This window comes from Hoplias malabaricus, chromosome 10 (assembly GCF_029633855.1).
Source record: "Hoplias malabaricus isolate fHopMal1 chromosome 10, fHopMal1.hap1, whole genome shotgun sequence".
NCBI classification, from domain to species: Eukaryota; Metazoa; Chordata; class Actinopteri; order Characiformes; family Erythrinidae; genus Hoplias; species Hoplias malabaricus.
The window spans coordinates 24,344,915-24,371,195 of record NC_089809.1 but is presented as its reverse complement, the minus strand read 5'-3'; the positions used below and the strand labels follow the sequence as shown (position 1 = coordinate 24,371,195).

At 39.2% G+C, this 26,281-nt stretch overlaps 2 protein-coding genes across 4 annotated transcripts in view; one reads left to right on the top strand and one right to left on the bottom strand.

Annotated features, from left to right (window-relative positions):
- The window catches only part of ulk4 (unc-51 like kinase 4), a 117,424-nt gene extending 91,927 nt beyond the window's left edge, over positions 1-25,497 (top strand). For both annotated transcript variants that reach the window (XM_066684051.1, XM_066684050.1), the window contains exons 35-37: positions 3,811-3,996; positions 23,938-24,023; positions 25,110-25,497. In XM_066684051.1, the coding sequence (XP_066540148.1) occupies positions 3,811-3,996; positions 23,938-24,023; positions 25,110-25,173 (336 nt within the window). In that variant the 3' untranslated portion in view covers positions 25,174-25,497. The remainder of the gene's footprint in view (positions 1-3,810; positions 3,997-23,937; positions 24,024-25,109) is intronic.
- Positions 25,498-25,814: 317 nt separating this feature from the next.
- ctnnb1 (catenin (cadherin-associated protein), beta 1) overlaps positions 25,815-26,281 on the bottom strand; it is an 11,857-nt gene continuing 11,390 nt past the window's right edge. For both annotated transcript variants that reach the window (XM_066684052.1, XM_066684053.1), the window contains one exon: positions 25,815-26,281. This exon is cut by the window's right edge and continues 357 nt beyond it. The gene's annotated coding sequence lies outside the window, so the exon portion shown is untranslated.

The window sequence follows — 26,281 nt, the reverse complement described above, 5'->3', positions numbered from 1 at the left end:
CAGACACACACAGTCTCACGCAGTGGGGGTAAACAGGGGACCCATGATGCATGGCCCTGGGCTGGTGGCAGTGCCATCCCCCACATAGAGCTTTAGAGCAGCTGCCCTCTGGGCTTGTTCCTCCATGCCATCTGTGAGATTTATACAGCACAGTGCATTGCTGTACAGACACCACAGTAGCTCTCATTTCTGTCTCTTCTGAAAAACACTTTCTCTCTCAAGCCTTCTCTCTTAAACACACAGCCAGACATTCTCACACATAAAAGAAACTGTGTATTCAACAGACAACATGCTAGTTCTTTTTGGTACTAGTTTGCCCACTGAAAGAATTATATCTTAAAACATATTCAGAGACAGACTACACCGCAGTCTTCATTCTGCAGCTTAGCTGCTTTTAAAATTAATATGATTCCTATAAACATCCGAATCCTACTTGCAAAAGTGTTGTTACCTTTTGCTCTGATGAATGTAAAAAAAAAATAAAATAGGAATTTTAGTGTCTGTGCAAAATTCATTGACATTACACTATGGAGCAACTATCTTTAACCTGTGTCACAACTTAGAGGAACGTTTCATGAAATAGATCAAGTTTAGACCTAAGTATGTATGTCTTAGTGCTACAGATTCGATCAATCTCCAACGACCATATCAAAGAAAAACCTGTGTCTCCATTTTTGTGGATTTTAAGTTTACTACATCATTTGAACACAGGAACTCTCCTCCACATTGTGTGAACATTTCTTGATGAATGGACCAATTGTTACTGTTTTGGAGATGCATGTTTTTCTTCAGACAGAGACGATATGTTTTTAAAAATATTTACAGTCTAAAACAGTTTAAAATTTACAAACTCTCGGAAACATAGTCTTTAGCCAATATGTAAATAATTTGGTTTTAATAGGCCATAAATAGTCTCTACTTTACTGCTCTTATGTTATTGTTCATGAGAAACTGCTTTGTCTGGGATAAAATTTATATAAATAATACAGATTAAAATTGTGCCAGATTCTGTGCCAGACTGAGCTTTTCAGAGCTGAGAGGTTTTTTTTATTCCATTTGGTGTAACTGGAAGAGATTAAACTTGACAAGAACTCAACCCAGTTTGTTGTCGAGCTCCCAAACTCTGAGCTCTGTACTTTAGAGGCTAAATGTTCAGTGAAAAAAAGGAGTTAAATTGCCTACTTGGAGTCGAGCACACAAACTGTAATGCCTCTGTATATTAGGAGTGCCACTTGGACTGAAGTTGGGTAGTTTCCCAGAAAGCAGCAGTGCTGGTGAACATAGTTGCAAAACCTGTTTCTTCAAACATTAGAAGGAAATAATCTCAGCAGAATAATAAATACCATCATATTTAGTAAGAAACAAAAAATCTCCTCTAGCAGCTTGACAGAAGTACAAGTGAAGTCCTGAAATGATTTAGTGTTATATTCCTTTAATATTGTGAGTGATCAAATGTTGACTGACATGGGCTGAGAAGTTCCAGTAAAACTCCAATTTGTATGAAATTGTATGTGGATTCCAGCCCATTACTCAATACATTTTAAGTATTACAACTTCTAATAGCATAATACCTTTAAGATAACACCCTAAATAGCTAGGAGCCACAAGAGGCACCAAGCTTCCATTCCTTCAGACGCTTACACTTCTACTCAAGCATGAAACTGAGGAAGGTTTAAAAAGGTTTGAAGGGTTTAATAATAGCAGGGTCTAGCATACACACTTCACTGTTTATGCTCGTAAACACTATATGCATTTGTATGTGTGAAAGACAGAGGGCAGAGTAGTGTGAAGAGTAAGTGTTGTCTGTCATGGAGCACATGTAGAGGTCATAAGAGGGCAGCAGTGCTACACGTCCCCGTAGGCCTTGGCTCTCCTCTTTCTATTTTTCTTCCGCAATCAGCCTTTTCAGCACACACAGTGGCATTAGCACACCCTAATCTCTCTGATTCCTGCCTGCTTTTCAACCACCCACTCCCATTAGGCTCCTCTGCCCTATTTCCCTGGTGCATCCACTAGCCGTGCTAAGTAAACAAGGTGGTTTTATGAGCTTGGCTAAGCAGGTGTTAACTCTTGTTCAGTGCTGACTCTGTGTTGGCATGTGAACAATACTGGGCCAGTGAGCCCGTGCGCAGACACCAAAGGCCTTTCAGCCCGCAGCTCTCCCTCCTCCCCGCCCCTTGTGAAGCCGCCGGGCCAGAGAGAGGCGGTGCTCTTTGGGGGCCATTGTTTAGGCCTTAAGCATTCCTCCCATTCTGGAGTGGCCGGCGGCATCACAAAGAGGGGCGGGATTAGGCGCGGCTGGCCCTTGCCCCATGGCCTCATGGGATTAGGCTTCTATGGAAGGGGGCAGCAACGGATCAGCGCTGAAAAAGAGGCTGGAATCCCAGAGCTCACTGCACAGGCTTTGAGGGGAAAGGCAGAGTGGGAGAGAAAATCCCCATGGCCCCATGACGCTGTCTCTCTCTCTCTGCCTGTCTGCGGGGGCATTGACGGGTGCTGCTTTCAGAGGGCTCACTCCCTGCCCCTAAATCAATCCCCTGATGGACATATTTGCCTCATAACTATGAATGTGTCTGTCTCCAAGGATCAGCGTTGCACTCCCCCAATTATAGCTGTTTTAAGACTAATGTCTGTATCAGCAAGGTACTGCCTGTATCTCCCTCTTTTTGTATGACTTTCCTTCAGTGAAAACTGACTTGGGATCAAGTTAATGGGAGTATCAATGTTGTATATTTCTTCAGACAGCGTGTACCACTTCACCTTAGCTGGCTCTAAATTATGAAAGCTGTTAATACTGATATTTTTGTTATTGGAGGTCAACAGATGGTGAGTTGAAATGCTGTTGAAATGAGTAGTTGTTGCATAAGTTTAGAAATAAGATGATGCTAAAGGAAGACGTAAGTTTAGAAAAAGTGTTAAAAGACATAAAGAACAATGTTTATAGTCCTAACAATGTACAAGACCATGATAGATATCCAAAACTGTTGCAATTGGGTAAACAGTACTTTATACAGTACATGTATACTAAGTATACATTTAATTAATGAAGCAGCTGGACACCTCAGAGCCTAGACCTCAGCATCACTAAATGGTTTTGGGTTTATTTTAATGATGAGAAGCAGGAAACAACAGCCAGAATCCAAAACTTGTAGAACATGTAGAACGCTGTAGGTGTTTACAAGTAGCATGGAGAAATATGCAGGAAAATAATGTCGCAGTCACACAACTCCAGGGACCTGGAGGTTGTGGGTTTAAGTCCTGCTCCAGGTGACTGTGAGGAGTTCTCCCTGTGTCTGTGTGTGTCCTATGTCTGCATGAGTTTCCTCTGGATGCTCTAGTTTCGTCCCACAGTCCAAAAACACTCATTGGTAAGTGGATTGGTGACTCAAAAACTGTTTGAAGAGATGTGTGTGTGTGTGTCACCCTGTGAAGAACTGGTGCCCCCTCCATTGTGTGTTCCTGCCTTGAACTGAACTGGATAAGCAGTTACAGATAATGAATGAATTATGGAGACACTAAATACTAAAATATTTGAAGGCTTGTGTGCACTTAAAATATTTTCTTGACATTGAAAAAATATAGCTTATAGCAAATAGGCATTTTAATGGATATTAAATAAATTAAGTGGCCTCAGAATATACATAGAAGAAAATAATGTGATAAAATTTACATTGGAATAACAGACTGTCACTATAGTTGGGATTAGCTCCATTGTACTGTGTTTTCAGATTTAAGATGTAAGGGTTTAGAACTTTACGGGTGAGATATGAGAGTTGGAATGATTCTCTCTCTCTCTCTCTCTCTCTCTAGCTGCCATGTGGTGATGGAGAGGTGTATGAGGAGGCCAGTCAGTGTGTGTCACTGCTGGCTCAGCTGTACGGAGGGGATGGAGTTGACCATCTGCGTCCTGAAGATCTGCTCAGCCTCGCACACACACTGCAGTTACACCCTGAGCCAAGACAGCAGAGATTGCTGCTCCGCGTACTCAAAAGACTGGTGAGCATTTATAAGTTCATGTACCAACAGTCTGATTTATATGGATCTTAACAGTAGTCAGTTGAGGACATGTCAGTACATACATTTTATGACTCTGGAAACCTGAGTATTTAGGTTTTATTAATTCATGAACAAACAAAATTCAAGAGTATTATTATTGGGTGCAAAGTATAAGTGCAGTTACACTGTACAATGAAATATGTAGTTTGTTAGTCCTCCACTTACATACCTGTTATTAAGACATAAGAAAATAAATAAATTATACTATTCAAGTCTTAACTTAACAAGCATGATTAAAAAAAAAACTCAATCATCAACAACAACAAGTACACTGCATCTCAGCAAAGCCATGTGACAGAGTAAGGCACTACAGATACTTATAATCAGAGACAGGTAACAAGGGATGTAAATTACATGTTCTAAATTTTTAAGACTAAAATTTTAAGGTGCATACATTGTGGACACAAATTATTAACTGATCACACAATTTGTATAATTGCCATAGAAAAGAATGGAATCAAAATATAAGGTCATCATAAACTGTAAACAGACTATTCCAAATATTACATTTCTTTTAATTACATTACCATTATAAGTTTAGTTTATTTATCTGCCCTATAATCAATCAGCTGCTTTTGGAACGTCTTGTCTATGTATTTTATATAACTGTGAAGAGATATGCATGTGAGCAGTGAAAATTTGAGTCCATTTCAAATTGCATTAAAGCAATAAAACTGTGATTGGGGTATGCATAGGGTTCACTCGTTTTAAAAATATGCTTTTAACATTTGTCATTAAAATAACAGTAGAATCAGAAGGGAACATAAAAATTGGAATCTATGAAGCTGACTTACGTTTCTAAACCACAGCTTAGAATTTACCCCTTTATTTGCAGCAAAGCTAAAAGTGTCCCAAATTCAATACCACAATCTAAAATTTATATTCTTCTTACATTATGTAGATTGCAACCTAGTGCTCTCTCCAGATAAACATTTAACTTTATAATATGCACCTTCCATACATAGGCTGTAAACATTGCACACTCCTTGTTCCTTATACTGTTGTTCACAGTTTGTTTAGCCATACGTTATCTACAGAGAAACTTATGAGGAGCAAATAGGACTTTTTTCATTCTCCCACTTTAAACCCATTCGTATTTTGTGAGTGGATGAGCAGTGGCATCATTCCTGTGTCACTAAAGAGTCTCAATGGCAGTGGTGGTCTTGGGCTTAGAGCAGACTTGGAACCAAAATGTGAATGATGGAACACTTTTACCTTCCTCAACATTCACTTCTGAATTGCCTTAGAGCAAGGCACCTGACCACCAATTGATCCACAGAGAAGACATTGAGGTAGCTGCCCATAACTTGGGGGTGTTCATCCATTGCCTCTAATCACTAGTGTTTGTGTGTGTTTACTGCCACAGATAGGTTAAATGTAGAGTCCACATTTTTATGCAGTGATGATAAAAGCATGTTTCACATTTCAGTAACCTCTCCTTTGAGGCTGGATGTTGGCTGGAATGCTGGCTACTTACTTTGCTGTCTATGTAGGCAGTGGCCAGTAAAGTAGCTCTCTAGAAACTTAGACACACTCTTGTGTGTTTTAAAGCACACAAAAAATATCATCCAAAAAGGATATTATTTAACCATCCCAAAAAGAATTTTACATTGTCCTGAAAATTAATGTTGTATGTCTAAAGCCAAGTGTATGCTAGAGAGGAATGAAGCCCTCTTGCACTGGGCTGTGTTCTCTGAAGCACCATCCAATATCTTTGGGATGGGTTGGAGTGATTAGTGTGATCCAAACTCTAGTCTTCAGCCTTTTCATAATCTTCCCAATGCCCTTAATGTCAGAAGGAATATTGGATGATCCGTGTGTGTTCAGAGCCCCTAGTGTACTAGTGTGTGTGTGTGTATGTGTTCATTTCCACAGATGGATTAAATGTGGAAGACACATGTATGTTGTACAATGACAAATAATTGCACATTTCAAATTTCATTTAATCCACCCTGGGTATGTTAGTTTCTGGAGCAGAGCTAAAATCTGAATATGATTTGGGTATTTAAAAGGCTTGATTTCTATTCAGGTGCTACACCTTGTAACTACACATTTTTCACACGACTTAACAACAGACAGCACTGAGATCATATTGAAACCATTGAGTTTGGTTTGGTTTTGGGTCTGTGTTTATGCATGCCAAAGAATCTGTGACTCAGCAGTGTGTGTCAGCTTGAAACACTACAACATTCCAGGTGTGCAAACACCTTTAGTGTGATCCATAGCTATCAGACTCCAGACATAAAGGCCCATGTACCACCAATCTACCGTCAACTACAATGCTCCCAATATTCTATGGTCTCTTAAAATAGTGGAAAATATGAATTAAAATGACACTGATACTCATGATGTGTGAAGTATGCATGCAATTGACCTTAAAGTAACAGACATTTTGACCCTGTCTTTGTTTGTTTTCTATTCTGAGAAACACGCTGTGGTCTTGTCTATTCTTTTGTCATTCAAAACAAGGGACAAGTAGGAAATAGTTTAAAAAAAAGTTGCTTCTAGAGAAATAATAATAGGTTCAAATCACTCTGATATCAAATGAAGCCAAAGTGGCCTTTCTGTGTGTGCAGCAAATAGAAGCATCTCTTCAGTAAATAATACTGGAAATATAATATATAGTTTTGCAGCAGGATGAACTGTGCTGCTTGTGGAATGTGCTAGTTGGGCTATTATATGCTATGATCCCAACCTCAGGGCTGTGTATGTTCCCCCTTCATTTACATATCTGCATAGATACCCTTACACACACTTGCACATACACACACTGGGGTACTGTCCAAAATGAGCAAGGATGAAGAGTCCATCACTGCAGAGAAAATTGCAAATACAATTTCACATTCATCACCATGCTTTTATTAAAGCATTTGTTATACACTGATTTTTATTCTTATATAGACAGCATGTTACTGAACATGTCTCTGAACATATTTTTACAGTAGGTGATTGTAAGCTTGCATGCTGACTGTTGTCATGGAATTGAAATATTTTTGTGACTGGATAATTATGGCACTGCAACTGAAACACTTAGGACAGCATGTTCTCTTCAATTCTGTGTGTGTATGAATGTGTGCCCTTCAGAGGAATGACCGGATTAAAAGCTTGCTGTAGAAACTCAATATTGAAGAGTTCACCTGTGTGCAAAAATTTAGTGTGTGGGTGTGTTTGTGTGTGCCTGTGTGTCAGAGGTGAAATTGTGGCTGCCCTCTTTGCTAAAGGAAGAGGACTGAGTCATGGTTCTGATGACTTCATCTTTACTCAAGCACTGCAAGTATTTGGAGATGAGCTGTTGTCTCTTGTAGAGTTCAGTGAGCCCAGACTTGCCTCAGGATGACATGAAGCTTACACACTCTGCCCTGCGTAAAACACTTTGAATGCATTCTCTGGTAATGGATAAGTCACTCAACTTGAGCTTTTAAAAAGTCATTCATAAGTATAATAATTAAGTCTTTTCTTTGGAGTTTCCTAATTACTATTTTTGTAAAAACAAAAATGAGTAGATACAACGTATGTCCAAAGTTTTCATAGATATGTCTTCTAATCAATAATTTTGGCTTCACACATTAAGCCTGAAACCATCATGTCTAATGCCAAGCGTGCCCTAGTGGGATTTAAATCAAAAATCCGCACCTGACTTCACTAATGTTCATATGGCTGAATGCTATCAAATCCTCAAGAACTGCAGTGTTTAAATATGTAGTTTAAAACCTGCTCAGAAGAGTAGCGGCTAATTCAGAAAAAAAGATACACTGATACACTGAAACATTTTCAAAGACTTTTAAAGGAACTTTGGGCCATATTGTGTATATGCTTTCTTATCTAACAAAGTGAAAAACTAGGGGAAAATTTAGTTTTACGATGTCACATTTCAGAAGCACAAATGTGTAATAAATGTTTACATGTTATGCAATGATAGAAAAGAGTTTCACATTGGCTAATATGAATTACTCTTTACTCTAAGGGTAGAGATATACTTACTGTTAACTATGCATCTACATATGTGTCATGGGTGCCTTGTGTATCCTGCATCAGTTTAAATTCTAAATACATTTGTATCTTATAGCTGACTGCCAAAATGAAGACATGAGGATACTATTCCTAGTGAAGCATTATTTGGGAAAGAAAAAATGAATCATTTTGTTTAAAGGTCATCATGGTAATCTCAGCCTAACCGACATGGTTATAGATATGTACATAAGTTAAATGAAACTTGAAGCATGAAACGTTTAGGCCCTGATTACACATGGAATTAACAGGAGTTTTGTGTCCTCAGCCTGACCAGATGATATTTGATTTCCCAAACAAAAAGTGTACACCAATGTGTACATCCTTTGTGTTGTATAACGCACCAATGCTTTACTTCCTCAAAAGGCTAACTGTTCAAACTTTTCTTGATGCTACTAATGTATCAAAGGGAACATCTACAATTGTGGCTAAGCACAATTCCCTCTGGATGTTTACATTCCGACACCAAGTTTTTTTAAGGTTTAACAGTGTGTTTGAGTGGAAAAACCGACTGTTGCTTGTAAATGAATTAAGTTTAATTGTCTGTAGGTTTTAATTCACTGTTTGAATTACCACAAAAACTAATTTATATAAGGTTGGTTTGGTGGCATGTCCGGTAAAGCAGTTAGCCATCTTCTAAAATAGTAGATGTTTCCAGCATAAATCCAAAAAGTAAGTCAATATTTCCCACCTATGGAAATGTCATGAGCAATGTCCTTATTTTGGTTAATACTTTTCAAAATTTAGAGTTCTCTCTGTTGTCTAAAAATACTCCAGATGCGAAGAGAGGGAGAAAGCCTAGCGTACCGGACCGAGCCAGTCTGACTTTTCATTCATTTACAGACACTGGAGCTTTGTAAACACATTAGACTATTTTCCAGCACAAAAACAGACTGGAAAACTTGCAAATGGTGAGGAAACATCTTCTGTTTTTTATAAAATGCCTATAAACTATGCTATGGCTGTGTCCTGTAAAAATGTTTTGGTATATGCTATGGCCTAGTATTCATGGGTTGCAGTGATGTAAAGTTTTTGTTGTGGATGCCATATTGGGAACTGATTGTCTGGTTTTAGAGCACAGTGCTAATGTAAACTAATGGGGAAAACGGATAAATTGATATCATACACATCTCCTGACCCTGAGAAGAAAAAAACAGTTAAAATCACACTGAGTGCTTCATGCGTTTTTGTTTTTACGTCATAGAACCTTCACATCGCGTCCAGTGGTGTTTTCAAAGGTTACTGGGGGAGATTGAGGCTCTGTTTCTGTGTGATGCTCGTCTCATTAAAAGGGGTTATATTTACTTTAACCTCTGCATTTTAGTTCTCTGCATGTTGGTTATTTTTTAAGGTTTTGTGTTCTGCTACGAACAAGATGAGCTGTTCAGCTGTCATCTTCCTGACTGCTCATTTGTTTGGTCTGTAACCATGACAACGGCTATTTTTAAGGTATCCATTAATGCAGAAAATAGAACATGTTCTAATTTTGAAATTCGGACCCTGGCTTCCTAATCACTATTCCCTATATTATTCTCTATATAGTTTACACTATTATAGGGAACTGAATTCAGAAGGGTAGTGAATGATTTGAGACACAACATCATGTGGCTGTTTACCCATCAATGCAGTTGATTATGGGTAATCTGATATGTGTTAGTGTACATGGGTTATACACTACTTTTTTGCAGTGCGCTGTGAGATTTTTTGAGTGCACTGAAAATTTTGTTTTTGTACACTAGTACAAAATGGAGGAACCCCAAAGTAGTGCACTATATAGTATATCTGACACAGCGTTGGTGTGAATCACACTGTTAATATATGTGTGTTTAAGAGCTTTTCCACTGCATGGAACCTACCCGACTCGGCACTTCTCTTTTGCTTTTCCACTAGCCAAATCTGGTACCTGGTCTCTGGAACTGGGTAAGTTTTCAGTCCTAGCTCACTCCGGGTTCCAACGTGCAGAGTAGGTACTAAATGGTGACGTGTAAACCCTGTAGAGCGCTGATTGGCCAGAGCCATGTCAATCACCATGAGATGCAGAGCTCATTTAAATTCAGCACAAACTCACTGCTTGTAAAATCTTTTAAGTTACAGCAGCTTTCACGTTTATTTTTATCGCACTCACAACAGCAGCTGGTAACTTTACCTCAAGGTGTTTTGAAGAGGTTTATATGCTCCTTGGGGCGATAGGCGACGAAAATGTCCAGTGAAAGCCGTACGTGCAACACGCAAAACTGATCTGTGAGAACTGGGACGCGGACCCGTGTTTAGCCCAAAAAACAACATGCAAATACACAATGAGTAAACAGAGCCTAATTTACTGCCGCCGTTGTTGTTTTTTTTTTTTTTTTTAAAGCTAGCGATTCCCGAGACGGGGTTTTTCAACATCACAGGCTCCATTTTGTGTGGGAGCCCTGCCAGTGGAAACATGACAAGTTTTAAGCATGCTGAGTCATGTAGAGCGGGACCCATATGATGGAAAAGCTCCATTTGTTTTCCAAATTTTGACATGAAGTTGTTTTTTTTTGTTTGTTTGTTTTGCCTTTATTCATATACAGGTCACATACAAGTTTCAGTAGTTGTCTGATTTCACTTGTGTTTTATTAGTGGGTAAGAAACTACAGACACAAGCCACATATTACTTTGTCTTAGTCTTCCCCCAATTTACAGGGTCCCAGTGTCCCTGCACTGACAGTGAAACCAGTTCTTGGAGGATAATGTTTATTGCGACTTTCTGCAAAGTTATTTTGCTGGATTTGGCTTAGAGTTTAATAAAGTGGTTCTCCTTGTCTGAAAGTGTGAGTGATCAATGAGAGTGAGTTCCATACCTCCACAAAGCCTAGGTTGAATCCCAAATGTCTTCCTACACCCTCCATAGAGCAATCATAAAATATCAGTTGATGCAACATTGTATGTTTACAATAATTTTTAGTGAGACAAAGGTTCAAGTTTCCCTTTTGTATTAGCATCTAGGTACAGTTTGTATTGTTAGTTAATTGTCTGTGATGTACACTATGTAGGGAGTATAGCGATACTTTTGGGACGTGGCCCGAGCACCTCTCTACGGACTGACACAGATGAACAAAGCTCTGTTTACAAACGTGATATAGATAAATTAATCATGGATCCATACTTATATTTCTTTCATTTTAATGTCTAAATGACGACTACACATTTGACAGAAACAATAAAACAGTTTAAATATCACATGTTATATTTGAGTATGTTTCAGTAATGAGTAGGTCACCAATATGGCGGCTACTCTACACTGTGACGATAGCTGCAACACGTGAATAGACAAAAAAGTATAGAATTCTGAATGATAACATATTGCCCTTTACCATTCTTAATGTTGCAGAGAATGAAGGTCGATCAATCCACAATTGTACACTAATCCACAGCTCATTAATCATAAACACACAAACAAATACTGGGAATTTTAAATTGTTTTATTTTTTTTTTCTAAACTTTTAGTTCCAATTTAGACATTAAAATTAAAGCAATATATTGTAAGGGAGAAAGCCTGATCCATTTATCCATGTTACATTTCTAAACAGAACTGAACCATTTCAGTCAGTACAGTGGAGCTCCTCTGTCCCAAATAGCTTCCTACATAGTGCACTTAATGGATTATAAGGTTATAGTCCCACAGCAAGAAAATATACAATGTTACAGTCACAGAAGGATAGCAAGAGAACACATTTAGTTAAAATAAAGTATAAAATATACTCCAAGAATCTGTTCACCCCAAGCTCAGGGTCAGCCTGATCAGATTGTTGTGCCCTGTAAACAGTGAAAACAATGAGACAGTGGAATAGGTGGCTTGTGCTAAGTTAAGGTAAAACATTAATGAAAGAACATGAGCACTGGAGCGTTCTAACCTTTAGGGCCTTTTACTGTTAAAACTGTTGCAGGAAAGGCAGTTGTACACCGGATGCAATCCAGTTTATGGGAATTCCAGTCATTTCTTCACATACAATGATGGAATATCTGTGAAAAATCAGGCCCTTGATCTCCAGAAACAAAACACACCTGTGTTGTCCCTCCTCTTGACGGACATGTATACGATCCCACAACTCTCCCTGGACAGGGAAAACACATTCTGTTTACACTTCTGTTAATTGTGGACGAGATCCGTCTCTGACTAGCTCTCAATGTGGTTTGAGTGATACAGTCTTAATCTGATCACAATACATCTTGGTGTTGTTTACACCTAACTTTTAATGCAGACTAGTGTACTCCAAATTCAACAAGTTCTCAGTCGTGTAATCCATACATTTCGTGTGTGTATGTATATGTATATGCAGCTGCAGACCTTGTAGCATGTCACTGACTTTAATTTTTGAGCAGGAGCCCTGGGCTAATATCTCATCACAGAGGGTCTTCCCTACAGTGTTCTCCCCACGTTCAGTCAAACGAATGTGTCCCAGTGCTGTTCCAGAGAAGACTGATTCGAGGTGTCCTCCTGCCATCTTCTCCTTTTACACACCTCTAATGTCTTTCTTTCTGTGTGGGTGTGTGTGTGGCAAGGGTTGCTGTGTGTGGGTGGATTGGTGTGCGTGTCTGTGTCTCTGGGTGTGTGTGGGTGGATGTATTGGGGTGTGTGGGGGGGTGAATTGGAGTGTGTGTGTGCCTGTTTCTGGATCTTTGCCCATGTGTGTGTCCATTCATGCTCTGAAAGGATATTTGAATTTAATATGACTGTTTAAAGGATCGTATTTCAGCCAGTACTAGATTGTTCTATGAGTCTGTGCAAAGCCATTGCACAGCCATTGACAGTCTGCAATAATGTGACAGCTTTAGGGTTTTCTCTTATTAAGTAGCAAAGAAAATGCAGTGGTAGGTTTTAGGGTAAAACACTAAAACGCTGAGGGCTGAATGTCACAGACTAGACATCAGTAAGTTTGTCATCACTGTGGTACCCGAAAACGAGCTTAAATGAGGATTTTAGTAACATTATGGCTGATTATCTAGCTGACTGTCTCTTTCCTGCTTCCCCTCTCTATTTCACCACATCCTTAACCACATGAGCCCAACTGGCCCAGTCCTGGGCCAAAAAAAGAAAGACGCTCATTTCAATTTTCCACCAGAGGAGTTACCGCATGCATGTCCCTGTTGACAACAGTAAAATCATTTTATCTATTTCAGTGTGTATGAGCTTTCAGGATTGTTTATTACTGTATTAAAAATGCACAAGACATTTTTTCTTGCTCAGTGGACTGTTTTCAAAAGAAGTACACAAGCTTATTCAGAAAACAGCTCGTTGTTACTGTTTATTACTGTTTTGCATATTTATATTAATGGTTGAATGTGAGCGAAGTGTGTCTTTTTTTATCATGAGCTGTGTTTTCTTGTTCAAATTTGTAGCCTGTGACATAATACAAATCTCATAATTTCTATCAGATAACACAACAGCAGCTTTAACAGCAGAACCTTCATGAGTAAATCTAAATCATTGCTTTATCTCTCCCCTAACTCTAGAATTTGTGTTGTTTAGACTAATGTATATCTGCAAGATAATCCTCAATGAATTCAGCTTTTTTTTTCTCTTGCTTGTCTGATCATACAGCACCGCTTCTGACACCTCATGCTACCACCACAGCTCTTTTCTCCAATGAGTGCTCTAATTGGCCTCATTAGACTCTCCTGAGCAGTATCACAATACTCCTCTCATTTAGCAGTGCTACCTTTTATTTCTTATCATTTAGCTGTAGTTATGGCACAGCTATCAAGGTTGGCACAAGAGTAATTAATTTGTGTTCGCTCTGAACATTGTTCAGGGAGTGAGCTCGTGTATGTGTGCACACACTCCCTAAATCCATTAGAGAGCAGGATAACAATAGCTCTGTCTGTCTGTCAAGCTCTGTATTTCACACATTGGCTGAGTAGGTATTGATTTGGAATTTGTTGAGAATGAGAATTGGTAGTAGTGGGATGTGTCTGTCTGGAGGTGTGTACATCAAGGTCGTGTGCGAGTGTACACATCGGATGATGCATGTGTTTAACAAAGCAAGAAATTGACTGTCGCTGCTCTATTGATCTTATACACTGGGTGGTGGATACTTAATCATTTTCACGGGTAAAGTCACAGGATAGGTAACTAGCTAGTTTATAAATTATTATACTTTGGGAGATAAAGTAATGAGGACAATTTTAAATTGGTCTGGAACATCTTCAGATAACTTATTACAGCAGTGTGTGTCTCGCTGTGATGCGTAATGGTGCCTTGGTGACTGTTTATGACCTGTTATATTGTTAACTGTCCCAGATTCGAGTCTTATTCTTTCCTGTCAGGTTTTATCCTCAAAGCACATTTTGATCAGGATTCTCTTGGCTAAAAATGTTTAGAAAACATTTCCTGAACTATCCTGAAGTATCCTGAACTCTTAATTCAGTTTGCATACATGCCAGAATAATCTTATAATTAGTTGTGTCTATCATTAAAAAAATGATTCTGTGAGTAATCATGATTAATCACAAGTTAAAATTCTAATATTTCCTTGTTTGTTTAGAAGGGAGATAAATAAATGTGTGTAGTGATATGCACAACAAACTGGTTAGAGGAAACTGTCCTTTTTACTTTATTTTAATATTTCTGAGTAGTTTTTGTGATATATGAATTAGAATCTCTCAATTTGTTGAGAAAAGGTCACAGGGAGCGTTAACATCAAACAAAACGAAACTCAGACACAAACTTGAATGGAGAAAATTACAGGGTGCAGCTCACAGCTCAGACAATAAAACACCTCTATATTCCAGCTTCAACAACTTTAAATGAGGCACAAGGAAAAAGTGCCAAACTTATTGCAGCAGCTGTTTCTGCATGCACGTGTGTGTGTGTGTGTGTGAGAGAGAGAGAGAGAGAGAGGGAGAGACAGAGAGAGAGAGATGGTATGGGGAGATAGATTTAATCCATTTTTCAGCATAAAAATAAGGTAATCTGCTATCTGAACTCAACAGTATGGACACTGATAAACCACTGATAAACCACTAATATGACACTAAAACGAATATGGTATAATGCTTGATTTGGTATAATGCTTGAAATCAACGCATTAAAGTTTCTAGATTAATAACGTGTTAAAGTTGACAGCACTTCTTATAAAGTAAAACACCCCTATGAATATAACTGTGCTTTTTCATTGATTAGTTACACTAACATTCTAATTACAAACCACCACTTGGCGTGTAAATATAGTTAGTGATAGATGATTTCTCTCTCAAATAGTTAATTCCTGATTGATCTAATGAAGAATATTTCCCTCTTCAGTTTGCTGTCTTATGGAGCTTCTGTTCAATTAGCATAACATTGTTGACAGTACCTTATGCATTATTTTGGTTAACTGAAATCAGTAGTGGGGTTATAAGCAACTATTTAGCTTCATTACAGTTGTTGTATTGTGATTTTCTGTCCCCTTGTCCATATACAGTGTAACTATCTCACCCAGGCAATGAGTCTACAGTTGTTGCTGTAACTTTGTTGATCACAATCAACCATGTTACTATCACGTGAGTGCAAGCAAGAGAGAACAGGGCGAGACAGTCCCAGTAAGGGCAGAAAGAGTGAAAAAGTGATTGAGGGAGAGAGAGACATACACGCTTATATTGAGATACGCATGCACACACATATAGTGCTCCCAGGACAGGGGCGAGTGGCTGCCTGTATTGAGTGTATGAATAATGCAGAGGTAGGAGCAGGACAGCGGTTCTCGCAGACACATAGAGTGTGTGTGTGTGTGTGTGTGTGTGCACGCTCGCACTCCTGGGATTGAGTGCTGTGCTCATTAGCTCGGCTCTGGCCACCCCTACAGATTGCACCCCCTCACAGCACGACAGCAGCAACAGTGGCCCTCCTCCCGGCTGCTGCATGAAAGAGTATTGACCCAGGTACGGTGCCCTGGGCCAGCAGACGGGGCTCACAACCACAGATTTGCACACTGTTCGACTGGCAGGAGATAGGAGCTTGTTTTTGAAAGATGAGTCTACATAGTTGAGTACTATGCTGCTGGCCATGGATGGGGACTGAGATGATGTGAGGTGAATTTATGATTGCTTTTGTGTGAGGTTCTGTTGACTTACTTTGTCATGATTCGGCAAAGTAAAGGGCCTTTACATAATAGCCGATTTCTTCCACTTAAGAGAGGAGCATTTTTTTTTTTTTTCCCATACTAGCACAGGTACCTTAAAGTTGACACCAGATACCGCGTCATATCTTTTTAGATAACGTGTTTGCCAACAATGAATATATTTCAGACTGAATAATCAATAAATGCTAATGTTAGTAGCATCCAAATTGAATGTTATTTAAACAGCTAGTCAGCAGTGTTTTAAACAAGTGTGCTTTTATTGGCTCACTGATGCCAACATTAGCTACTACTTCATGAAGGTATTGCATTTCAAAACCAGCCTTATTTCAGCAGCAGTATATAGGAATAAGTATAGTATTAAATAGTAATATGTATGTATAGAGAACTATAAACATGTAGGTATGCAGATTTAATCAGAGGCATCATTAGACCCTATTCTCTGCCATCCATGGGAGAGTAATCGGTTTATTTTACTACAGCCTAGATGCACAGTTTTCTATTATGACTGTTTGGCAAGCAGAGGAGTACAGCTGAGCCCCTCTAAATTCTGTGTGCTCCAGTTCAACATGAAATATAGAACCCCCTCCCTAAAGTACAGAAGTGTAGTTTTGTTCGTATTGGGACATTTTATTGTTATTCAGATGTGCTCATTTTTGGCCACGGAATGTGCAAAAGGTATCTAATATTTATAGGCTTTTTTTGTGTGTGTGTGTGTGTGAATGTAAACATTTTAAAGAAAGCAAGCCCTTATGAGCCCAATAATACAGTTGGAGAATTATGCAAGCTCTATATAGCACTGTCTTTACAAATAAAGGAAATTCAGAAGCAAATTCAACTTCAAACTGGGAGTCTTCGCTAGCTACAACAAAAGTCTAAAAGCCAGTGTTTGGTGATATCCATCTCTTAGACTGAATGACCTTTCGATTTTTAGTTTCCTACATTTGAACACAGTAGCTGTCCTTCACTCTGAGTTAAGATTTCATGATGAATGGACCACCAGAAATGCTTCAGAATTACTTGGAATAAAATCTTCTTACATTGACTTCTACTGAAAGTTATGAAGTTACTGAAAAAGTGACTATTTTTGTACATGTCTTTCTTTGGACAGTGACATTATAAAGAATGTCTCGGGGAAAACTTTAAAACTGTTAGACTAACAATGAATTATTAGTGCTGGAGTACAATGACACATCACCATTGTGAATGTCTATGTGACTATGATCTTCAATCTGAATATAATCTGCCTCAAATTTGTCAAATGTGAATAATCATAATATTCATCAGCTGTACTGTTATTTCTGCATGCTTCCCAGTCTGACCTTGCACATTTTAGATTTTGCTGCTCACCTATCTCAGCTCTGTTGCTTTTTCTACCTCAAGAGCAGAGCTAATACAAGATTCTTCCTCCCAGCGCTCTCTCTCTCTCTCTCTCTCCAGTCTTATCTCTTCTCCATCCCATCAACCTGATCTGCTCTGCATTGTGTTAGGGGGAAAAACAATGCTATCTCCTCATATCTGCATTAGTGTTCAGCCCAACTGCTTATCTGCACTCCGAAACAGCACACCCACTCAGATTCTGGCACTACCTCCCTGAGCTCTTCATGGAAGGAAATTACCACTAAATGCTGGCTCAGGTGGGAGTAGGCCCCAATTTGAAGGCGATAGTATCATCTGGACTAAATGCACCATCAAACTGGCATCAGCCCTTTTTGTTAGAAGAGGAGAGAGGTCGTTTCAACACAAATCTTTGATGGCTGACATCTTCTGAGCCGATGCCTCTTACTACAGAAAAGTTTAAGCGTCTGAAGTTCCCAACTCAGATTGATGCTGATTTATTAAGTTTCTTTTCAGAGTTCTGTTCATATCTACGAGTAAATGTGCGATGTTACAGTTACTGTTTTTTTTACTCGTTACTCTTACTTTCTCTGTATCAGCTCTCACTTTAGTGTAGTGTTAAAATATGTATTTCTAAAATAGAGAATTTCTTGTCATGAATTCACTTGGCTCTAATCTGATAGCACCTGTCATTCAAGCATTCAGGCATGAAGCCGCAACTGTCCGAATTGTTTTGTTGGCATTTACTAAAAGACTTAGTGAATATAGGTTTGTTTCTTTTTTTTTAGCTGTTCAAGTGCAGAGATGAATTGTTTTCCTTCTACACATGCTTCCTGTGTAGCCTCATTATTTTCTCATTTTAAACTTGGATGAAATATGTACCCTTTCTTTTTCAAACGGGAACCTGACTTTAAAATGTGCTGTAGTATTATGAGGTTAGGACGTCACGATAAAGCAACAGGCAGTGTCACTGACACCCATCTCCAGGGTCCTGGGGTTGTGGAGTGAACCCCTGCTTCATGTCACTGTCTATGAGGAATTTGATGTGTTCTCTCCATGTCTGTATGGGTTTCCTCCGGGTGCTCCTATTTCCTCTCACAGTCTAAAAACACATTTGTGGCTGTTCAAAAATGCCCATTTGGGAGCGTGTGTGAGTGATCGTGCGAGTGTGTGGTGCCATGTTATGGTTAGCTGCCCTGTTATGGTTAGCTGCCCTGTTATGGTTAGGTGCCCTGTCCAGGGCGTGTTCCTGCCTTGTGTCCAATGATTCCTGGCTCTGTATCCACCGCAACACTGAACTGGATAAAACAGTTACAGACAAGGTACAAATGACCAGGTTAGTGTAAACAAGCTAATATTTGTTAGTTTACTCATAGGCATTTGTCATTTGTCTCTCTCCACCATAGCTGTACTGAGCGTTATAGCACTTCAGAGTGGACTTGTTGTTCTGTAAGTGAGAGATAGCTTCTTAAATCCTTGTGCTTTGAGCTTCTCTAGTGCACACAGCATCGTTTGTTGAAATGATTGGCATTTCAACAAGAAACAGAACAAAATGAATTTTGCATTTTAGTCTTTCTTCACCTCACTGTGTACAATAGCTCTTCACTACCAAACAAAATACTGGACAAGTCTATACTGCAGGGCACTAATGAACAGTCAAATCTCGTCTTCATGAGACCCAAACAGGAAGCACAGCGTTCATGACAAGTTGAAGGATTTCTGAAGAAATTTAATTGGGATAAGACAAACAGATGGACGCTGGAGTGATGTTTTATCAGACTTCAGAAAGATGGTTAACCAGGGTGTATAGATCCGGCCGCTACCAGAGGCTATGCAAATCGGCATTACATTTATGCAAATCAATTTATATTTTCTTCCTTTTTCCCCAAATGACACGGAGCACTTATCCTCACGCGAGTGGGCAAGTGACAAAGGGTTTCAATTAAGCGATGGAAAACCAGACTCACTCATCTTCCTCTCAACCCAGCCATCAACAAAGCCCTTTTAATTAGTATCCATTAATTGCTGCGCTGTAAAATCTATGTATGCCTGTTTTTATCAAGCCATCAAAGAGCTCCCTAATTGCCTCATAATATCAGAAATAGATCCAGCACGTGTTGAAGCTATTTTCAAATAGCAGTTCAAAGCAAGCAGAGGGAGCGGGTTCGATTTCAAGTCCAGGCCGCAACAAAACCTTCATTTAGGATGGGGGCAGCGTACTGTGACTAAGCCTCGTGGTTTTATTTTAAATGGTGGGATGGTACGTGGTGTTCTTATGCATCGACCACAGACCAGCACTCCCCATTGATTCTCCCATGATTCCCAAAGTGTTTTAGCATTTTCCATTTACCATTGTGACTTTTTATCCCAGTGTAGCTAAACCTGTTAACTCCAGTCAGACCTAGCCAAGTTTTTCAGTACAAAGGCTTACCTTCTGAAGGCTTTTTTCTTTTCTGGGAGGTTCTGAATGCTGTTAAAAATACAGACAAGCCCTGTGTTTGTGCACCTGTTGAGCACTCCAAAATAGAATTGTTTGTGTCCATGCCATTGTGTTTTTTGTTTGTTTGTTTGATTTTTGTAAACAGCAACATAAATGTCAGCAAGTTAATTAAATGTCATAAAACCCAAGGTAAAGCAGATGGACGTAGCTTCAACAATACACTGTGTGCCACATTGTGGACCGCCTCTGCTGTACCTTCCATATTCAGTACTGTTTACTGTCCTCTCTCAACTGACACTAAGCGTTTTATCAGTTTGTTATTTCTGTTGAATCAAAACATTGGAACCTACGTTTGCTCGTTGGAGCTCAGACGTAATTGTTACATAAAGTCTTGTCCTGTGGACGACATCTCAAAGCCATATGAGAAATCCCAGAATGACTTTAAGTACCTTATTCGAGTTGAGGTCACCAGTTGCCAGAGTAAAAAGAGTCTTGTATTTGAATGTTCTGATCCCTTAGGAGACTTGTTTGTACTCGTGTGTCATGCTCTATTCTGAAGAGAACATGAAGGAGTGAGAGGAAATGAAGAGCTGGTGAAACCTAAGTCTGTAGATCACGTTCTTTAAAGTGATAATAATCTTTTTCCATAGAAATGTCTAAATAAAGAAGCCCTAACCCTTGATCCATGTAGATATACTGTTTTTCAGGTTGTTGGAGCTCATTCCACACATCACTGTCTGTGTTTGTGTCTGTGTTTCCTTTCAGTGTGTATGTTTAATTTTTAATACAAGTTCACCTTTGGCTTTAGCTGTGATCTAACTGTGAAATTTGATTTTATTTCCCTTCGAACCGACTATTTATTGCATAGCAACTTAATTTTTTTATATGAATCAATTAAATATAGCTTTTGAGTTTTCAAAGAACTCTGCAGAAATACTTATCCATGTGTAATGTTCTGCACAGTAGTGTGCGTCTTACTTATACACAAATTTGTAAATCTGTTTTAAAACCAAGAGCTCATCTCACTTCAGGCATTTGACTAAATCCCATAACTGTTAAATCTGGAGTAAGTCATCTGTCTTATTATAAGCAGCTTATATATTTTAATCATCTCCGCTTTGAAAGATGATACATTTAGAATCTGAGTGTGCTGTGTTTATACCTGTGTGTTCAGTCTGAACGACAGAGGAAAGTATCTCCATGCATTATCTGTGTTTAGTGGTAAATAGTAAACGTAGAATATATTCCAGTTAAATTTCCCGTTCCATCTCTATGAAAGGCAGTGTGTGTTTATAGAGAGAGTGTCGAGGCTGTGCTAAAGGTTTTGGTTGGTGCTGTACAACCTGGCAGTACGTCTCTGCATATTGGTAACTTTAGTGAGGTTTTGTCTTGGAGTATTTTACACCAAAATGTAATAAATGTTTGTTGGAACGTGTGAATGCCTTGATTCATTCCAAAATCACCAAGAACATCTGGGATTAGGCAGAAGGCTCCCAGCACACAGAGGCTCATATTGCACTTTGGATGGATCAGATTTATGAAGACTAATGTTACGATAAATGCAAAGGAGCATGAAAATGAAGCCCTGTTCTGGTCTCAGCATTGTCTTCACATCACGAGCGCATGGGTCAGTAAAACAGCAGCTCTAAGCCTGTATCTGAGAATCTAATGATAATATGCTAATAGGCATGTTAATTAAGCTGGTAATTTCAAGTACATGAATGTACCATACTATGTCAGCCTTTGAAGCGGTGAATCGGGGAAACTGAACTTGCATATCAAACATGTTTCAGGCCTCGTTTGTGTGCGAAGGAGGGCACTTAGAGAGTGTCTTTTTGTTGTGTCTTGTGTTTATTTTCTGCTGTGTTTTTCTCCTGATGACCTCTCTCTCCCTGTGAGCAGTAAAGGGGCTAGCCCTGAGCTCAGGGTTCCGACAGCCTCCAGAGCAGATAGTCCCCATTCACTACACATTCACTTCAGTTTCATTTCCATGTGATTAAATGCTGCCTGTGCAGACCTTGCTCCCTCCCTCCCTCCCTCTCACTCTCTCTCTTCCACTCTACTGGGTCTCCATCCATACAATCAAAGGTGATCTGTAGCTTCAGCTTTTCTCCTCATGCTGCCTTGCTTCCTGACTCTTCCTGGTCAGTCTTTCGGGCTGCGGTACTGTAAACACAGTGAGCTTCACTGAAGGGCTGAGAGCCTGTCAGATGTTGTAAAGCTGTCTTTAACACCTCTGTTCTACCTGCTATTTATAGCAGCTTCATGCCTTTCGCATTAACAGCTTCCAGAGCGAGGAGTAGACACGAATCGTTAGATTTTCCTCTGCGTTGTGTCTTCAAGTTTGCTAAACGTATTAGTTGCTCTGGTTTTTATAGAGAGTGCATATTATCAGTGTTCAAATAAAGCTCTTTTAATAGTCAGTGTATTGCGAGCACTCAGTATACAAGCCTTTTATCTAAAATGGAGGATATTAATACGCTGCAGTAACAGCTTCTGCTCTTCTGGGAAAGCTTTAGAGTAGATATTGAAGCAGTTCCGTGAGGATTTTATTGCAATCAGCCACATTAACATTTATGAGGTCAGGTATTCGTGATGGATGGTTAGTTCTGGATCATAAACACCGCTCCAGCTTATCCCAAATGTGCCTGGAGCACAGTCAATCCTGAGAGTGCAGTTCTGCCACTGGACCGCTCATTGCTAGGGTGGCTTTATCCCATTTAGACCACTGCTTGACATTGGGCATGGTGACCTTGGCTCATGTGCAGCTGCTCCAGAACATCTGCTTTTCCTTCAAACGTTTCCACTGAAATTGTGTGCACAAAGCTGTGTGCACACACCATGTAGGTCAGTGTGCACTTGAAGTAGATGAATTTTCTTGGATTTGTTGGATACATTTGTTAAATTACATAACGTTCTCTTTGCAGTCTGTAATGTCAGGTTACTTCTAGATCAGGTCCAGTTGTGTTTGAATGATATAAAAAGAACTAAATGCAAGAATGCAAATGTTCAACTATAAAGAACGAGAAAGGCATGTGTGTACGTTACACAGCACTGTTGAGATTCTAATAATGCTAAGAACAACTGTGCTGTATTTAGGTGGCAAATCCACAAAGGCTTGTGTACTGTATTAGAAAAGAAGGGATTTCAGGAGAGGTATTGAGGACAGGAAGAAGTCGAACGCTGAGTATCTCCCCAGGTACATAACACTGTTGCCTAGTAACAGGAGCTTCGTGAGGCAGGCGGCCAGACGGTGGAGTGGCAGGCTGGGGGATGACATCAGAGATTGCCATAGAGTGCTTCTGGGCTCTCATGCCCCAGTAATTACTACTAAAGTTTATTTTTCCTTAGTTTGGCTTTAGTGTTTTTGGTGAGTTAGGACTTCATGTCACTGCTGTGCTGTAGTGTAAACCTAAGCATTTTCTCATCGTCTTTCTGATCGGTGTCTGCCTTGTTCAGTTCACATGCCGATATACAAACCTGACGACCCAGACACCGAATATCGAGAGAAGCCTAATCATCATGATTTCTCTCTCCTGCATTTACCCTCTAAATGTGAGTTCACAGGACGCTGAGAAATAAGGACTGCTCAAAGAAACCCAAGCTCTCAGCCCTCTGCTTGGTTTTGTTAGTTTTCTGTTCAAAGGTTGAAGCAATGAGAGGAAACTCTCCCTCTGAGGGACGTAGTAAAGATGAATCTTTTTGCACTAATTTTAAAAGGGAAGTACATTTAATTCAGTAAAATGTATACAACTCAGTGTGTGAAATTTCAACATGATTAAGAACTATTTAAAATATGATGCCAATGCCAAATGATCAGATTGATGCATTTCTCTCCCCCTTAATTCTTAGGATTCAGATCTCCATCTCTGGCCTTCTGTCAGTGACACGGAATCTCTAATCCACCTGCTCTGTGTGAATTTTGAATGTTTGTGTTCCATTATTTGGGCTTTCAAACCTATGCAATTGCTTGCAATTCACAGTGTCCCCTTTTCATCTCTTCCCACACAGATGGGTGCTGCAGACACATTTTGCTGGAGTTCAGAAGAAGGTCAGAGCCTGGTGCATGTGCTCCGGAAACTGACCCAAGAAACCAGGTGAGTTATCCCAGAAAGACAAGCTCTTTTCAGCCTCTGGTGCAGCCCTCAGTCCCCTCTCAGGCCTCTGCTTTGATCCATTTTGTCAGAGGCCAAGGCGCAGTCGTGTGATGAGAGCTTCCTTGAGCTGATGCCTCTCCCCGAGATTGATACAGGCCTATTGTTGGGCTGCTCTTGGCCCCTTCAGTACCCCTCCTTTTCCTCTGCTAAAATGAGAAGGCATCCCTTTGAAGTTTCTCGACCATGCTTTGGAAGCAAAGCTTCAAATGTTACTGCATTTTTGGCAAGGTGCTGGAAACCTGTACTGCAAACAATGCATTAATGCTAGGCTTTGTAGCCACCAATCATTGTCCTCGAGATGCAGAAAACTTACTTTTATGCTCCAGTGAAATATTTAAAATTATAACAGTGCCTTGAAGCCTTGACTGAATTAACCAAACTGTTATGTTGCAAGTCTGTACTCTGCATTGCCCAACCCAGAGAAATTCATCCAACATGCTTAACATTTCTGATCTCAGCAATTGGGTTCACTCTTACTAGTATTTGCCTAGATGATAATTCAGGTTTTCCTATTGAGGTCTTTTAGGGAAAAAAAATGGCTAATTGTGGACAATAGTCCTGAGAAAAAAACTAAATTTCTGCCAATAGCTGAACTAGTACTGTCCAGTTAGGAATTAATTTTGTGGGCAGAAAATTAGGGAGAATCTAATTCATTTTTAATTAGTAATTAAAGTTCACGCACTGTGGAGAGCATCCATAATACATATGGGCAAAGCTGTTATCTTTTTCAAGCAGGTCTGTACTTGGCACTGTGTTCTAATTGGCATATTCATGAGTAAACAACTATTGTAAATTTCAGCCGATAATATTCATGCTGAATTTTAGTCCACATGAAATGTCAGTTTTTATCAGCACATTGCTGTGAATTTAATGTGAGGCTTAAGGCGATTTTTGTATTTATGTATAACTTAACTGACCGTACATTTTTTGCTTTGAATAAAGCTTCATTACTTTCTTAAAAATAATAAAAAAACAAACACCTGTTACTCTGCTCTTTACTAATGTCTGCTCCCTTCTTTCTCCTAGATCCCACCCAGACACTACAATAGGGGCATTAGCCACTGAGATTCTGAAAGGACTTGGATGCTAAGACTGGAGAGTGGAATCCACAACAATCTTGGTCTTCTGTCTATAAATTGAACACTTGCCTTTAATTTTGAAAACTTGTAATAGGCATAAGCTTGTATTTGTACAGTTCACAGTGTAAATTAAACCCTTCCAGCAAACTAGCTTTGTTCTGCTTAAAGTTAATGAAGAATACCAGTCCATCTTCACCATACATGTAGTGACCCACACTAAATCTTAACACATTCTTTCTCGTCTGAAATCAAGTTTAGTCCATGTAGAGTCAGAACTATTTTTCTGTATTCATTAAAATATTTCTAAAGTCTAAGCAGTACATTCCTCATTCTCACATTGGATTATTAAGAAAATCTGATTTATTCGTGAATTGAAAATACTTGGCCTTTCAAAAATGTTAAACCAAGATAGAAGTGTGTATGTACTCAGTAGACCAGATGCCCAAGTTTGGATATTTAGAGTTCTGGCTTCTATTTTAAGAGGGCTTTAAAACTGTACAATATAGCTTTTAAGTTACAGGGACTTAACTGAATAATACCCCTGCAGTTACGTATCAAGTATCATAAATGATGGATTTGAGGTTATTAAAATACTGTGCCATTTCTAAATTAAATCAAGTTTAGACTCTAAACACAGACCCCCAACACCCTGAAACACAGAGAAGAAGTTTGTCCATTATTTTTTTTTTTATTATTATTGTTTAGCCATGTCATAACCATGTCTCCAATAAACACAGCAGGCTACAATAATTAGGGGTTCTTTTCAAAACCTTCTATAGCTACCATCAAAAAGAAAAAAAAAGAAAAGAAAATGGAGGGAAATAAGAACTGGCCCCCTCTGATTGCAGACCCTTTGGAACATTTGTGACACTGGAAACAGTGATCTTATTAAAGCAAGAAAGCCGATATTTGGACCATTTCTCCCATTCTTGGTTTTATACAAAAGCTACACAATGTTACACTTGATCAGAATACAATTCAACTGATTAATTAGTGTTCTACACCATAAAGTTGATAAAATTTTAATTGATGGAGCATTACCACTATAATTTAACACTATGAGAGAGATTTGAAAAGAATACAAATTACTGCAAAATAAAAGACAAGTATCAAAGCAAG